Source organism: Mesoplodon bidens, assembly GCF_964165515.1.
Source record: "Mesoplodon bidens genome assembly, chromosome: X".
Classification (NCBI taxonomy): domain Eukaryota; kingdom Metazoa; phylum Chordata; class Mammalia; order Artiodactyla; family Ziphiidae; genus Mesoplodon; species Mesoplodon bidens.
This window is the reverse complement of record NC_138163.1, coordinates 106,763,295-106,779,584: the sequence shown is the minus strand read 5'-3', so window position 1 is coordinate 106,779,584 and position 16,290 is coordinate 106,763,295. Positions and strand designations below refer to the sequence as shown.

At 42.0% G+C, this 16,290-nt stretch overlaps 1 protein-coding gene across 1 annotated transcript in view; it reads left to right on the top strand.

Moving 5' to 3' along the window:
- CYBB (cytochrome b-245 beta chain) overlaps positions 1–16,290 on the top strand; it is a 33,584-nt gene that overhangs the window by 15,108 nt on the left and 2,186 nt on the right. Inside the window, exons 6-12 of the mRNA XM_081222121.1 lie at positions 965–1,155; positions 4,709–4,838; positions 6,979–7,071; positions 9,483–9,736; positions 10,772–10,934; positions 12,276–12,422; positions 14,702–14,826. Of these exons, the coding sequence (XP_081078247.1) occupies positions 965–1,155; positions 4,709–4,838; positions 6,979–7,071; positions 9,483–9,736; positions 10,772–10,934; positions 12,276–12,422; positions 14,702–14,826 (1,103 nt within the window). The remainder of the gene's footprint in view (positions 1–964; positions 1,156–4,708; positions 4,839–6,978; positions 7,072–9,482; positions 9,737–10,771; positions 10,935–12,275; positions 12,423–14,701; positions 14,827–16,290) is intronic.

Sequence of the window (16,290 nt, the reverse complement as noted above, 5' to 3'; positions counted from 1 at the left end):
CTGATATAAAAAAATTTGCCTGGTCTATTTAGGGACAGAATTAAACCGCATCAAATAAAAGAGAAATTCTTTTTCTATAATGTCTTGGATAATTTTTCTTTTACTTGTTCATTGTACAGTGATACGTAAGGGTGGCAGTGTGAACATATCAAGTGAGCTGACACTGCAGTGCTGTGCCCAGATCTCTTCAGATCACTTTTACTGTGTCTGTGCTCCCCTACCCTTCTGTGTGCTTTCACTTTCAATTTCCTGTATTTGCTTTTGTTCCTCAAAGGACTGCCCTGGGGCTACTGGAGTCCCTTTGCCCAAAGTCCCTTTGCCCATATCTGAAAGGGCCTGGATAGCTATCTCGCTGAGCAGCTCTTAACCAATAACTGATGGGTGCAGGCCATGAAAACCCAGCTTCCTTGCCTTGAGTCAGGATAAACTCTAAGGTGTAATTTACCCTCCACAGTTCCCCTGCAGCATCAGGCTGAAGATTTGGCCCGAGATCACCCTCTTACCTGACTTGTTCCTCTTTCCTATCCTATTAACCATTCCTTTACCAGCTTCTTCTGGAGCACATTCTTTATAAATCCTCATCTCAGGATCTGCTTTGGAGGAACCCAGCCTAAGATGTTAGGCCTGCACAGAATACATTTACAAACTAAGCACTATGACACTTTTCAAATCAAAGGGAAACAGAGCTTCAGAGCCTTTTAAGACATATAGTTGATACTTTATTTGATACTCCCTTAGAACTATTTCTGTGTATCAATTGATATTTCCTATGATACCTCAACCATGTAAGACTTTTTTAATTTGGAAATGTCTATTCCAATTCTATACCACTCTGTTGGGGGGATGGTTAGGATAATCTAAAGGGGGGATGAAAATGCCTATTGCCTTATGCACTGGACACTTTATAAATAGGGAGCCCTGCATTTGAGAGCCTACAAATAATATGTGTGTGTGTGTTTTACAGAATCCTGAAGGAGGCCTGTACGTGGCTGTGACTAAGTTGGCAGGCATCACTGGAGTTGTCATCACACTCTGCCTCATACTAATTATCACCTCCTCCACCAAAACCATCAGGAGGTCTTACTTTGAAGTGTTTTGGTACACACACCATCTCTTTGTGATCTTCTTCATTGGTCTCGCTATCCATGGAGCTGAGTGAGTATTTAAACTCCAAGGCCAAGTATTTTATGTCCATCAGTTTCCAGATGTGATGCTCTGTTAGAGGCACAGTGACCTCCCTGTCTTTGTGTGGTCAGCCTGTCTGCTGAGGGAATATGAGGGGAAAACAGAAGTCACTTTGATAGAAACCACTCAGCACCACTTTAGTTTCTGGTACCTGACTCATAACTATTCATAGTGCGGTTATTTATAGCAAGCTTGGAAAATACACCAAAGTTTTGAATATCTTTGCAAGCATATAGAAAGCACGCTGAGAGTGCTGGCAGGGTCTTGGATGTCTGCAGTGATGTTTCCTGTGGCTTAATCCCTAGAAAATTAGACAAACTCCCAAACCAGAGAGGTTAATGATTAATCAGGTGAAAGGGTTTGCTGTCGTTCGATGAGTTTTTTTGTTTGTTTAATTTTACTTATTTTTGGCTGCGTTGGGTGTTCGTTGCTGCACATGGGCTTTCTCTAGTGGTGAGCGGGAGCTACTCTTCCTTGCAGTGCGCGGGCTTCTCATTGCAGTCGGTGGCTTCTCTCGTTGCAGAGCACGAGCTGTAGGGCTCAGGGCTTCAGTAGTTGTGGCTTGCGGGCTCTAGAGCGCAAGCTCAGTAGTTGTGGTACACGGGCTTAGTTGCTGCACAGCATGTGGGATCTTCCCGGACCAGGGCTCGAACCCGTGTCCCCTGCATTGGCAGGCAGATTCTTATCCACTGAGCCACCAGGGAAGTCCCCGTTCAATGAGTTTTGATTCAAGCCAATCATTCACTGATTGCCTACTGTGTATGAGGACCTATCTGAGGCACTGTGGGGAATACTAGAAGGAGAAATACATGGTTATTGCCTTCAAGCATCCTAACATAATAAAGGGAAAAGCTAGCTTCTATTGAGCATTTGTTACAGACATGAAATGTTTCTTTTAATCTCCAAAAGGTAGAGATGCCCTTACTATCCCCATTTCCAGGGGAAATTGTAGACAAGGAAACAGACTAAAAAAGGTAAAGTGTGTAGCCAAGCCGCTACCAGTTTATCCGTGGCATAGCTGGGGTTGGAGACCAGATGGGCTGAGGCAGGCCATGATGAATGCTCTCATAGAGACACACGGTGCCTGGATGTGTGGTTGGGAGAGTTTGCCTTATTGGGACCCTTCTTTCGTACCAGGCTTCCTTTTTCTACTCTTTCACACTAGCTGATTCTCCCACCTGCACGCAAAAGCAGGCCTGGGAAGTTCCCCGGTGGGTATGGGGCTCCAAATAACTAAGGGTGGAGGAAGTAGGTGTCAAGGCTCAATGACTCTGGTCTGAGTCAAGTCAGCCTAGAAGTGGCTGAGACCTGAAAAGGGGAAGAGTGGAGAGAAGCAGCCTGTGGCAACCCCTCATGTGCTTTCTTTTTTTAGAATTTATTTTATTGAAGTATAGTTGATGTACAATGTTATGTTAGTTTCAGGTGTACAGCAAAGTGACTCAGTTATACATATCCATTCTTTTTCATATTCTTTTCCATTATAGGTTAGTGGAGGATACTGAATATTGTTCCCTGTCCTGATGAAGTGCATTCTTCATCAACTTGCTGACCCTGACGCCTGGTCATCTCTTTCTAAGCACTGAAAACTCTGTGTAGACAAACACTCTCTTAACTCTCCTAAAAGCATTTGAGTATCTTTAAATGGGACTCGGTCATCATCCAGCTGTTTCAGAAAATCCTAGAGAAAAAAAAAAAACAACTGAATTTCTTCCCCTCTCTAGCTTAGTAATTCCACCACTTTACGTTTGTATAGTTTCATAGATATGTATTTTCCTCTGGAGCAGGCAGAGGAGGTATATGTACCCCGTTCTCCATCTGAGGAGAATCTGCTACTTATGCTGGTTGGCTGATTGCTCGGCCTCCTGGCTAGGTAGCAGCTGAACTGGGATTAAAAGCCAGGTTTCCTGACTTCCGGTCCTGGCATTGAGAAGAGAAGGAGAAAATCAGATTTTTTTTTCTATCACTTACTCCCCAAGTGAACTTGAGCATTAAGAACTTTAATAGTTATCATTTGTTGGACGCTGACTTTGTGTCTGGCGTTTTATATGCATCATGCCAATTGATTACTAAAACGGACTTCTAATGAGGTACTTATACGTATCTTATAGCTGAAGAAACTGAGGCTCAAAAGAAGTTAAATAACTTGCCCAAGGCCACCAAATTAGCAAGGGGTGGACGTGGGATGTGAAACCAAGGCTGTCTGGCTTGGGTCCAGAATTGCTTTCACCAAATCATTCTGCTTCTAATTACCTGGTCTCTCTAAGCCTCAGTGTCCTCATACGTAAAATGAGAGTTCTAATACTTACATTTCAGGCCTGTTATGAGAATTACCTGAAACAATTTGTGTACAGTGCCTTTCCCAGGCTTGGCACATTATAGATGCTCAATACATGGTAATTCTCTTCCCCAAGACCTAAGGATAGAAAGCAATGGTTAATGACCTTGAATTAAAACATCCTCTGAATATACCAACTGGCATAATAAATTTTAGGTCCCCCAAACAAACTTTTACAAAGGGCCTTCTGTGTCTCTTCTTATTATATATTCTGAAGACCTTGTCATTTATGTTCCTTGAGGTCAGGGACATGACTTACTCAACTTTGTGCCTCCCTCCCTCTGTTCCCACTCAACCTGCATTGTCTTATGTTTTAGTAGTTGCTCAATTAATATTTATTGAATTGAAGTGAATGGGCTCCAAGCACTTCCAGGGACACACCATCAGCGCTGATGTCTGTGAGAATGGCATAATCTCTACAAAATTAAGTCGTCTTAAGTGGATTTCAACATTTTGGTTGAATTTAGACAATTTTGAAACAACAAATACAGGATTTGTGCTAAGCCTCAGGGCTACTGTATGTGGTTGTATGGGTTTTCAACTACATAAGGGTGCCTGGCCAAGGGGAAAGAAATTAGCCCATGCTCTGCTGGCCAAGCTCCTGCCTCTAGGACTGTCCTCAAAGAGGGGGCATCTTGTTCTAATTTGCACAATAGTCCTGTATGGGCCAGCGGTTGCTCTGTTGGATTTGCAGTTTTTCTCTTTTTATTTGTTTGTTTATAAATGAGAATAATACTTGAAACAGAAGCACAAATATTGCCTTTCAGAGAACATGTATTGATGATCCAAAACTTACCCTCTATAATGTTACATATAAATATCCTTTGTGTCACTGTACATATTTTTTTTCTTTTTCTTTTCTTTTTTTTTGGCCACGTTGCACGGCATGTGGGATGTGGGATCTCAGCTCCCCGACCAGGGATCGAACCCGCAACCCCTGCAGTGGAAGCGTGGAATCTTAACCACTGGCTCGCCAGGGAAGTCCCCATATTTTTTTTTTCTATTGCTAAAGATCATGCATTTTCTTTCCCTTCCTCTAATCTATTTGGAGGGGGCAAGAAGTATTTACTTTTAAGTGAAAAGTATAGGACCCATATGAGAATACTAATAAAAATATGTCAGAATCTCAGAAAACTAAGAATTTAATCTCTTGTTTCTAAATGGTCTGGACTTACATTTCCTCCTCAGGCGAATTGTACGTGGGCAGACCGCAGAAAGTTTGTCGAAACACAAGCCAAGAGAATGTTATCAAAACATCTCACAATGGGGAAAAATACAGGACTGCCCAATCCCACAGTTCTCTGGGAACCCTCCTATGGTATGTACAATTCATTGTAGCTATTATAGTTTCCTTACCAACAATCTTCAAACTGTGCCTAAGAAAGAGATACAAATGTCATAGAGTTGTCCGTTATGAATGTCATGGAACTGCTAGGATGTTATAAGTATCCAGTGTTTTTCTGCTATGCTTATTGTCTAGAATTAGTTCTTGAAGAGTAAGCTTTACATTAGTCTGTTATGAACATCCTGATGTAAAACTTGGAAACGTATTGTTTTTTAAAGTGCTTTTGGGTTCAAGAAGTGCTACCTCTTCTCTTCTGGTTGTGATGGCCACAGTAATACCAGTTAATGATTTTCAGACGGCTTCCATCCTGAGCTGAGTTGGAAAGCTCAGATTATGATTTATAAGTAGGCAGGAGCCTCTTCGGATTCCAGGAAGTAAGACTTTCTATACAGCTTTCAGAGCTGGGAAGGAAATTTGTGAGGTGGCACATAGGGCTGCCACTGGGTATCAGGAGGTCCCGTCTATGAGGCATAAAGGAGGCTGCAGAGCCAGGTTCATGCCATTGGCACTTCATGGTAGAGCAGGCGTGTGGCAAGGATGACCAAGGGAAAAGATGCTGAAATATTTACCTTTTGTTGGGAGCTCTGAAGAACTCCGTTTTGTTTATTCTCAGTATCTCCATTCCATAGAGTGAGCGGTGGACCCTGTGATCTTCATACCTTTTCCCCCATTGGCAAGCAATATACTTTATTGGTTATTATGCTAGCCATTGGTATAAACCTAAGCAAAAATCAACTTTCGTACAGGGCTTCTGAACAGGATGATTATTTTGTCCTTAAACACAGTATAATATAAAGGCAAATTTCCCATCCCATTTTCTCCTTCCTTTTTTCTGACTCTCATAATATAGGAGTACTCTTCCTCTACAAACAGCGTGCTGTCTGGGGACTCAACATCTTTCAGCATCCTTGCTCATTAATGAAAGCAAGCAGACACATCAGTGAACTACCCCCACTACATGCAGACATCAATAGAAAGGATTAAAAGGGAACTCTATTGCAGGTCCTCTTATGAGCTGGGGAAGGCACATTTCCTTGAAGACAGCTGAGGTCAGAGTGCTGCTACCTTCACAGGCATCTACCTCAGAGGAGCTCCTGGGCTTCTGGGGAGATTAGAAGTGATGTCCAAGACCTGGCTCCATTCAATGGGGCCCCAGGTGGCAGCCAGGACACAGATGGATGATGCTAGACCGTTTGAAAAAACGGTCCCATGAAAATGAAGGCCAGTAGCAGAGCATTTATGACTTCTGGGCAGATATTCTTCAACTTAGGCTGGAGATAGGGACATTTGGGTGCTCTCAACTTCCAACAATAACTTTCTTAAAAATTTTCATAGAAAGATCACAGGCGAGACTATGGGAAGCACTCTGGGATTTTTTTTCCCTCTTGGAATCCCTTCTGGAATGTTGTATTTTAGATGATACCGACTTCTAAAATTCTTTGCTACTTCAGATATTCATCTAGGAACCTAACTGACTGAATCCCAGGATGGATCTGTTTGGCCTAAATGTTTTTGTATAGCCAGTAATGCCACGGGGTAATTCCAGTGTTCTGAAACACTGCAGATTCTGACAAGAGAGCACCCTAGAGAAAGTGCATTGCATAGCTCCTAGAACTTGCCAGGATATTGGAGGAAGAGCTAAATTCTAGCGTGGAATTTCTCATCTTGCAAAGAATGAAGCTTTGGCTACGTGACCAAGAGAAAGTAATTGCAACATTGCATTAAAAATATGATGTTGTTGAAATGCTATCCTTTAGAGAAATGTCAATTCCGAAACCAACCTTACTCTGCTGTAGGGTTATTGCAACTCCTATTGCGACAATAGGAGGAAATCCCATTCCTGTGGACAGTTCCTCTTGGGAAAGTTTCATACTGTAGATATAGTTCCCCAATGTGGCCAAGGAGAATGTTCATTTTTACTGGCTCAAAAATTTATTTTAACTTTAGATATTTTCATGCATTCCTTTATAGAAAAAAATTACTAATCTATTATGGAATATTTAAACAAACCAAAAAAGGTGAACCTGACTTCTAAAATGTTTTGTCCCCATGAATCTTTTATCAACTACCGCCCCTTAACACATCCTTTTTTCATTGTTTGCTCTGATTACAGACTTGGAAATGGATAGTGGGTCCCATGTTCCTATATCTCTGTGAGAGGTTGGTACGGTTTTGGCGATCTCAACAGAAGGTGGTCATCACCAAGGTATTGGCTGGGTTAGGAATTACTAATACTATCTAACTATATCATGGACAAGTCTATCCAAGTTCTCTATATCATTGTCAGATCTCACTTTTACTCAGTTTCTTTTGATCAAACTTAGGGCAGAGAGATGACCTACAGTTTGTTTCAATGTACCTAGCTTGATAATCAAATGACTGGGCCTTTTAATTGGGGAAACTAGAAGTTAACATTTTCTGTTGAAAAGTGAACCCAAATGTTTTGTGTAAATGAATCCTTGTGTGTGTGTGTGTGTGTGTGTGTGTGTGTGTGTGTGTGTGTATGTAGAGGGGAGGAGCATAGAGAGATGATGTGATTAGTTAAGAGTAAAGAAGCAAAAGAGGTGAGTTCAAAAGGTCATGCACTGAGCCTTAAAATATTCAGATGCCAAAAGAACCAGGGAACCAAGGGCAGGTCTCTGTGCTTTGTATGCAGTCACAGAGTATCAGAGTTAATGTACTCAAAGTCTCAAGCGAGCTAATAACTAAACTGCATTTAGAATTGAGTCCGCTAACCTCAAGTATATAGTGGTTTTTCCCCACACGTCTATGCTGCTTCTTATCATTAAATAAATAAATATCCAACTAAATAAATAGAAACGGAATCGCCTTATTATAGTTTCAGGAAACATCAGACAGGACTGTTTTTATCAAATAAAATTTAATTCAGTTCAGTTCAGAAAGTATTTACCAAAAGCTTACCATGGGTTGCTTTCGCAAAACACACAAAATCTTCCACTCCACCACCCTAGCTCTTCTTTCTCGGCCTCTATGGAAGGTCATAGTAAAGTTAGTCCAGCTGGCATTGGAAACCTTGAAATATAGGAAGCCACAACAGTTCTCCTTTTATGATATTTGTATTGTACTCTGAGAAAAAGCCCACAGATCAGCAAAAAGAGCCACCACAAAATTTCCCTTACTAGACTAGAACGAACTAACCAGACAAGTATTTCCCCTAAGCCTATTTCTAAGGCAAACTTGTTTGCCTGTGAAGAAAATAGGTATTCATTTTCTTCTCATGTAAACACACATAAGAAACAAGGTACTATCCAAAAGTATTCTGGTGACGACGCTGTCCACTAGTGCATTTTATTCCCTTCTATCCCAATGTTCCCTGTGGTAGCAAAATTGCAACATGGTGGAACTCATTCTCACCACACAAAATTGCAACATGAGCAACATAATTTTCAAACTCGTTTTCGTCCATTTTTATTTTCTGTTTCAAAATGAAGCTCTACACCTCCTTATTTCAGTGATGAAGGGAAGTTGTTACAGCCTTGTCATATAAGTTATATCTGAATCACAAGTTGTGGAAATGCTTGGCAGTTTTTCTTAAAAGGATTTCCTATTGTCCTACTCCTCCTCACCGGTGAAAAGAAAAGCTCACCTATATCAGTCAACATTAGGAAGCTGCTATTTTGTTTCTATTAATTTTTCTTTCCTTTGATGTCCCTTGGTTTGTTTTCAGTTGCACATATAAAGTCCCTCTAGGGTCTCAGGAATCATCAAAGAAACATATTACTTTGCATATTATAATGAAATCATTTTGTTAAGCTATTTGCCAACTTACCAGTTGATGGACATTTGCACTGCTTCCAATTTTTTTGCTATTGTAAACAAAGCTGTTGTGAACATTCAGGTACCTGGAGAAGGAGGATGGCAACAGGTGGGTGGGGCCTGGCTTTGGGAGAGATGGACGGTGTATTCCCCAGGGAGGGAGAAATGTAAAAACAATGCATGGAATCAGGCAAGTTCAAGGTGGGACTTGGGACAAAGACCAGCACCTTAGGCTTGGTTTGGCCGATGTTGCTATATTACTAGCCAATGGGGTCTCCTTCTGCTTCTGTCCGGCTGCTAAGGCTCTTGATCATCCCTTGGGGAGACAGGAAGGCTGAGTAGGAAACCATCTCTTCTTCCTGTTTCTAACAACTGCCTTGTCTTCTTAGAGGAAAAAAAATCACATTAAGCTGGTGTCTTAGGTTGGATTCCCTGGCAAAGACTCTGAGACAGAGAACTGCATGCAGAAGTCTTATCGGGGCATGTTCTCAGGAGATGAACCTGTAAAAGAAAAGAAAGGCAGGATTGGGGGAAGGAAATTGCTGGCCCGAAGTGGTTGCAACTGCAGCCTCAGCTGATCCTGCAGGAAGTGCGATGGCCCCTGGGAGTTGTCCCAAAGTGAGGACAAGGACAAGGTCTTTGGATCCCTGCCTCAGCTCATTGTTGGCCGTGGGCTACAGCCGAGGGCAGTTGCCAGTGAGAGGCAGGTTTGCTGGAAGAACTGCTGTGTTGGCCCTGAAGATGGGACCTGGGTGGGGCATCTTAGCTCAGCCTTGCGGATACTGAAAAGGCAAGTACTGGGAGAGAGGTTCATTTCCAGAGACACATTTTGTTCCATAGGTGGTCACTCACCCTTTCAAAACCATCGAGCTACAGATGAAGAAAAAGGGATTCAAGATGGAGGTGGGCCAATACATTTTCGTCAAGTGCCCTGTGGTGTCCAGGCTGGAGTGGCACCCTTTCACCCTGACCTCTGCCCCCGAGGAAGACTTCTTTAGCATCCATATCCGCATCGTGGGGGACTGGACAGAGGGACTGTTCAAAGCTTGTGGCTGCGATAAGCAGGAATTTCAAGATGCCTGGAAACTACCGAAGTGAGTACAAAGCGCCTATTACAAAGGTGCATGAGTTCAGGAAAAATGTCACTCTACTAGCTCCGAAGTCTGACAAAACATACAGATTCTACAAATATAGGGAGCTATCCCGGTGTTCCCCATTTTATACCTGTGCTGTGTTTATGCATATAGGTATACATCTTATATGAAATATAAAATGTTTGAATCAAATATTAATCATGGATATTCCCCAGTGCCTATAAATTTGTAAGGGTCAAGGCCAAGGTATATTAACTTGCAATCAAAGCTATACTTAGGGCTTCCCTGGTGGCGCAGTGGTTGAGAGTCCGCCTGCCGATGCAGGGGACACGGGTTCGTGCCCCGGCCCGGGAGGATCCCACATGCCACGGAGCGGCTGGGCCCGTGAGCCATGGCCGCTGAGCCTGCGCGTCCCGAGCCTGTGCTCCGCAACGGGAGAGGCCACAACAGTGAGAGGCCCACATACCGCAAAAAAAAAAAAAAAGCTATACTTAAAATTTCATTGGTGTGCGTTATTTGAGGGTAAATGCCAGATGTTACTCAGTAGATGCTGAAGAAAAGTATGTCAAATAACTCAATGAGTAGACCAACATAAAGTAGAGATATTAAATTTATAAGATATTATGACATGGAAAATTCTCACTTTAATGTGCAGTGTAAGCAGGAATTTCAAGTGTGGGCTCACCTGGCAAGAGACACAGACATTTGTCTGTGTGTGTGTGTGTGTGTGCGTGCGTGCGTGCGTGCGTGCACGTGCGCATGTGTAGTGGGTGAACGGGGGTGGGGACATGAAAAAAATACCCCTGAGAGTTACCAAATGTTTTCAGTTAGCTAAAAATTCCCCTTCTTACTTCCAACCCCGATGTTCGCACTGAGTTGGTTACTTGAAAGCTATCTCACAGAACAAAGTGTCACATCAACACATTGTCCCAGTTTGAAGTGACATGTTGCACACCTGCAGTGATAATGTGTGCCCCATCCTCCTCTGAAGAGCAAGGTATCCGTGTAACTATCTCCCCTCATGCTTCCCTCCAGGATAGCTGTTGACGGGCCCTTCGGCACTGCCAGTGAAGATGTGTTCAGTTACGAGGTGGTGATGCTAGTGGGAGCAGGGATTGGGGTCACGCCCTTTGCATCCATTCTCAAGTCGATCTGGTACAAGTATTGCAATAAAGCCCCCAATCTGAGGCTCAAAAAGGTAGGTTCTTTTCTTTTTCAGAGGGCTTGGAGCATTCATCACAGTCTGCCGAGTGAAGCCTCAAAGAACCTTCAGGGCAGAGGCTGGCAGAGACTGGGGGAAGTGAAGGCAAGTTCTAGGTAGTTTCAGAGAGGCAGGCTTTGCAACAAAAGGGCTATTTGATAAGTCAAAGGTGCTTCTGGGAATTCCCTGGTGGCCCCGTGTTTAGTTTTCAGTGTTTTCAGTGTTGTCACAAGCTTGCTGATAATCATTTTTGATGATTCTTTCATGTTCCATTGAGAGGATAGAATAATTTTTCTATCATCTTATGTTAGATATTGACACGGATTCCATTTCCAGCCCCCAGCACATTTATTTGCAGGGGGAGGGCAGGAGACATGTCCTTTCGTGACACTTTTACTTTTTTACTTTCTTATGGCTGTCTCCTCAGAATAAAGTCCTGGGGGATTTTTTGGTTACATGTAAGTTTGGTATCATTGCCCAATAAAGGACATCTTTAATAAAGCTTGAGTCATTCTCATAGCTGTAGAGATAACCTCTAATAGGCACGTTGAGCTTACCTTGACTTTTCATTCTCCCCTTCCCCTCTTTTCGATGTGGAGGAGGTGTGGGTAGAACTACTTTTTCCCCTACGAACTCAGGGAAGTCTGGCAGTAGCGGGTAGGGAAGTAGCGCGGTGGCAGCCATGGCTCGTCTAGATCCTATTGGTCTTTCTGAGAGGCCCGCGTACCGCAAAAAAAAAAAAAAAGGAAGCCGGTGATCCTAGGAGGGCAAGAGAAGACCCAGGGGGAAAGTGGTGGGCTAATGTTTTCTTCTTAAGCTACGGATTTCTGAGAACAAGCTATTTATTTACTGCCCTGCCGTGTGAAGGCCAGAGCAGGTTCATGTGAGCTAGTTTGTCAAACATCTAGAGCTTTCTGAAAACCCATGTTTCCAGGCATTCTGAGCAGCAGGGAAAAGTGGAGGTGGGGAGGGTAGAAATCCATATTTCAATGCTGATAGGTCCCTATTTAAATATAATCTGCTTGACTCACAGATATAGAGAAAGAACTGGTGGTTACCCGTGGGGAGAGGGAAGTGGGAAGGGGCAAGACAGGGGTAGGGGATTAAGAGGTACAAATGACCATGTGTAAAATAAATAAGCTACGAGGACATAATGTACAACATGGGGAATATAGCCAATATTTTATAATAACTATAAATGGAGTATAACCTTTAAAATTGTGAATCACTCTATTGTACACCTGTAACTTATATGATATTATACATCAACTATCCTTCAAAAAACGATAAAAAGAAAAAAAGAAACATAATCTGCTTCACGGTCTGTCCCCCTCTCAGATCTACTTCTACTGGCTGTGCCGGGACACACATGCCTTTGAGTGGTTTGCAGACCTGCTGCAGCTGCTGGAGACCCAGATGCAGGAGAAGGACAACGCCGACTTCCTCAGCTACAACATCTACCTCACTGGCTGGGATGAGTCTCAGGTGAGGAAAAGATCCCCAATCTCAGGTCCCTCCCACAGTGCCCAGGGCTTACCGACTTCCCCTTGGTTATTGGAATGTCTTGTGTACTGTTTTTAAGAACAGTCGATGGGTTCAGGTGATCCAGCACATTCACTCTGACTCAGTATCCCCATTTGTTCAGACAGTTGATATTAGATTCAAAGTTGGTATCTGTGGGACGGGTCAAAGCTAGGGAGCCTACAAGGGAATCAAAGCCATGACTTTGACCTTGTTACAGCAATGCCTCCACCAGGGGTATCAAACCACGTGGACAAGATGATCTACGGGGTTATGGGAAGAAAATAGAGAAAAGATCAGCTCTCTCTCGTTCTCTCTCTCTCTCTCTCTCTCTCTCTCTGTGTCTGTATTTATATATACACATGCATATACATATATATGTATACACATGCATATATATGTGTATATATTCCTTTAATTTATGTTTATGCATGTTTTATACTATACATAATACATTTAATAAGGAGTCATAATAGCTGGCAATAGTTATTAAGCATATGCTTGTGCCAAGTATTGTTCTTAGTGTTTACATAGATTGTCTAATTAAATGCTCACAACAACCTTATGAAGTAGCTATTATTCTTTTCCAGATTTTACAGATGGGGAAGCCAAGGCCCAGAACAGGTTAGGTCATTTGTCCAAGGGCATCCAAGTAATAAATGTTCCAGAACCTGCACTCTTAGTACTCCCAGTAGTTCATGATTATCATTTGTAAATAAATCAATATATATCTAATGAAGGTGATATATATATATATATATATATATATATATATGCAGGGTGTGTGTGTATGTGTATATGTATATATGTGTGTGTAGTATGTGTATATGTATATATGTATATGTATATATGCTTTCTCCCTCCTGAGACATTTAGCAATGGAAATGTGAATTTTCGATTGAGAAGACAATTACCGTTAATTACAATTATTGATAAGATAATCACAATTCACAAGACAGCCCCCCACAACAAAGAATTATCTGGCCCCAAATGTCCAAAGTGATGAGACTGAGAAGCTCAGAAACAAGTTAATGATTCCTAGGGGGTAACATCTTTCTAAATAAGCAAACATGAATGACTTGGCCTGGAAGCAGCATGACTGTCCCCGAGTGAGGGGGTAAGGCAAGGGTCTCTGCCCACTCCTGGCCACTGCCTCAGATGGCCACCCCCACACAATGGATCCTCACCCAAGACAGTTTTCACAGGCACCTGGTCCCTGTGAAAACCGACTTCTTCTCATTTAGGTTTTGGCATATCGCTTATCATAGGTTCTCCAAGTCTTAGGAAAGGCTTGTTGCAGACGTAGGTCCAGGGACACATGACCATGAAAATTACTGCTCCAGAAAAAGTGCTTTTAAGATGCCACTTCTGCAATTTAAAAACGAAACAACAACAACAACAAAATTTGATAAAAATGAAACCCAGGGGAAAAAATGTATAATATATAAATTGCTTTGCAGTTTTGTTTTTTTCAAAAGCCAGACACAGTTTTTTAAGTGGGAAATCTCTTTGCATTGAAAAATAGCTATTTTGCTTTGCAAAACTTTGTCCCTACAGGATTAGCAAACCAGGGTAACTACCCTTCTTAACCTCTTCCATCCCCATCATCCATTCCCTGTCCAGTGAATTTAAAATCTGATTTGATTGTTAAATAAATGTAATTAGCAATTTTTAGTTTGAAAAAATACCTGTTGTTCAAACTGAGGCCCCCTAGAATGGTCACAGGAAACAACACATGACTCTGCACACACACATACAGAGAGCAGCTTTAGGCTTGGTTTGATGTCTCATTACATTACCAAAATATGAGTACATTTTAGTCTATGGTTGTCTTAATTATTAGTGATTCCCCCAAAGGAGCGGGAGTATATTAGGGTGAGAAGAGACTGTCAGACGTACTGCAGAGAGAAAAACAGTGAGATAGAGAATTTAAATCCTACCCACACTTCAAAATCTGGCTCAAATGCAGCCACCCTGAAACCTTCCCATATCCTCCCACCCGTGCTCCCTTCTTTGTCCTCATGGAGATGTTTGTGCCTCCTCTGTGGTCTCCCTTTCTAGACTGTAAATTGCTTGAGAACTGGTTTGTTCAGTGTTGACCTTCTAGCTTCCAGCATGGTGCCTTGCCCCAAATACATACAGTTAGAACGGTAATTAGAGCTTGGTTTGTGAGATATGTAAGTATATCTGTGTGTATTTATACAGAGTGCCTCTTTTGTCTGAATTCATGTCCTTTCCTGCAGGCCAATCACTTTGCTGTGCACCATGACGAGGAGAAAGATGTGATCACGGGCCTGAAACAAAAGACCTTGTATGGACGGCCCAACTGGGATAATGAGTTCAAGACCATTGGGAGTCAACACGCCAAGTAAGGAGTTCCCCCGCCAAGGTGTCCTTTTTTTTTTTTTAACATCTTTATTGGAGTATAATTGCTTTACAATGGTGTGTTAGTTTCTGCTTTATAACAAAGTGAATCAGTGATACATATACATATGTTCCCATATCTCTTCCCTCTTGCCAAGGTGTTCTTGAGGCTCATGGTCTACATAAAGCAACAGCTTCCAAACATGGCTAGATTTATGTATTCCAGAAACTAAAATACCTAGATTACCATATTCACACCCATAAAGTGTTCTAGATATCCCTGACTTTACGAGGAAGTCTTTAAATCACACCAAACAAAGATTCCCAGGCCCCACCTCAGACTTTCTGAACCCTGTTCCCCCCAAATAGGCCCATAACTCAGTTCTTTTCTTTCACCTCCTAAATTTCAGTCGCGTATCTACTTCTGTTAATTCTCTATGATTTATATTTATTACTAAGGAAACACTGTCCCCACTTTCATTTATAGTTTTTGGGTCCAAGATCATAAGCTGACAGATATTCCAGGTCCTTCCTGCCCTCACTAAAGCTTTGGTCATCATGAAACTAAATGTTCTATAACATAAAAGACAGCTCCCCACAACAAAGAATTCCCTGACCTAAAATGTGAGTAGTGCTGAGGTTGAGAAACTGTTTTAGGTCAGTTTTCATTGTGCTACTATTCCTTGGTATTTCTAAGTTTTTCCTGCCTACTGTACTGGCTGTTCTTGAAACTCTTTATCAGTCATTTACACTTTAGAGTGAATGAGGCTTGGTTGGTTTCTTGAATAGGTTGATTGGTAAAGGAAAGTAGCTTAAGAAAGAGACAGGATGCAAAGGAAGCACTACAGTTCTTGCTTGTCTCGCAAGCTTATCCTCTTCCGTTCTCTAGATTTTCAGATTCTCCCTTTTCTTCTTTAAAGTCGCAAACATTTCTCAGAACATCTCCAGGCAACCTTTATTTGCCTTAGTTTACTGGGACTTCTAACGGTGAAGCTGAAGAGGAGAAGTGCTACTTACCTGTCTCTTGGCTTCAGGCTCCATTTCCACTCTTCCATGCCCTCCTGTGTATCGTGGCGGGCTAGAAGTCTGAAAACTGCATTTCTAAAATCTAGAACACATGACAAACTCAAGAAATCACCATAAATACACTCTTTTCGCCATTGCTTCTTACACTTTAATGAACATATAAATCACTTGGGGAAGCTTTTTGAAACGCTGATTTAGTACATGTGGGGTAGGGCCAAAGAATCCACATTCTTGGTTTTGAATAGATTTTTGAGTTTTACTGAAATCTTACGGGAACAAGAAATTGGAAATACAATCACATCAAAGTACAAATTGTCACGGCTTTGACATTTAAGCCAAACCAATTTTGTAGGGCAGATTTCAAAAAGGTGTGAAGTTATAACAATTTTAAAACACAGTTGACCTACTTTAAGAATCTGCATTCTTAAAAAGCTGACACCGA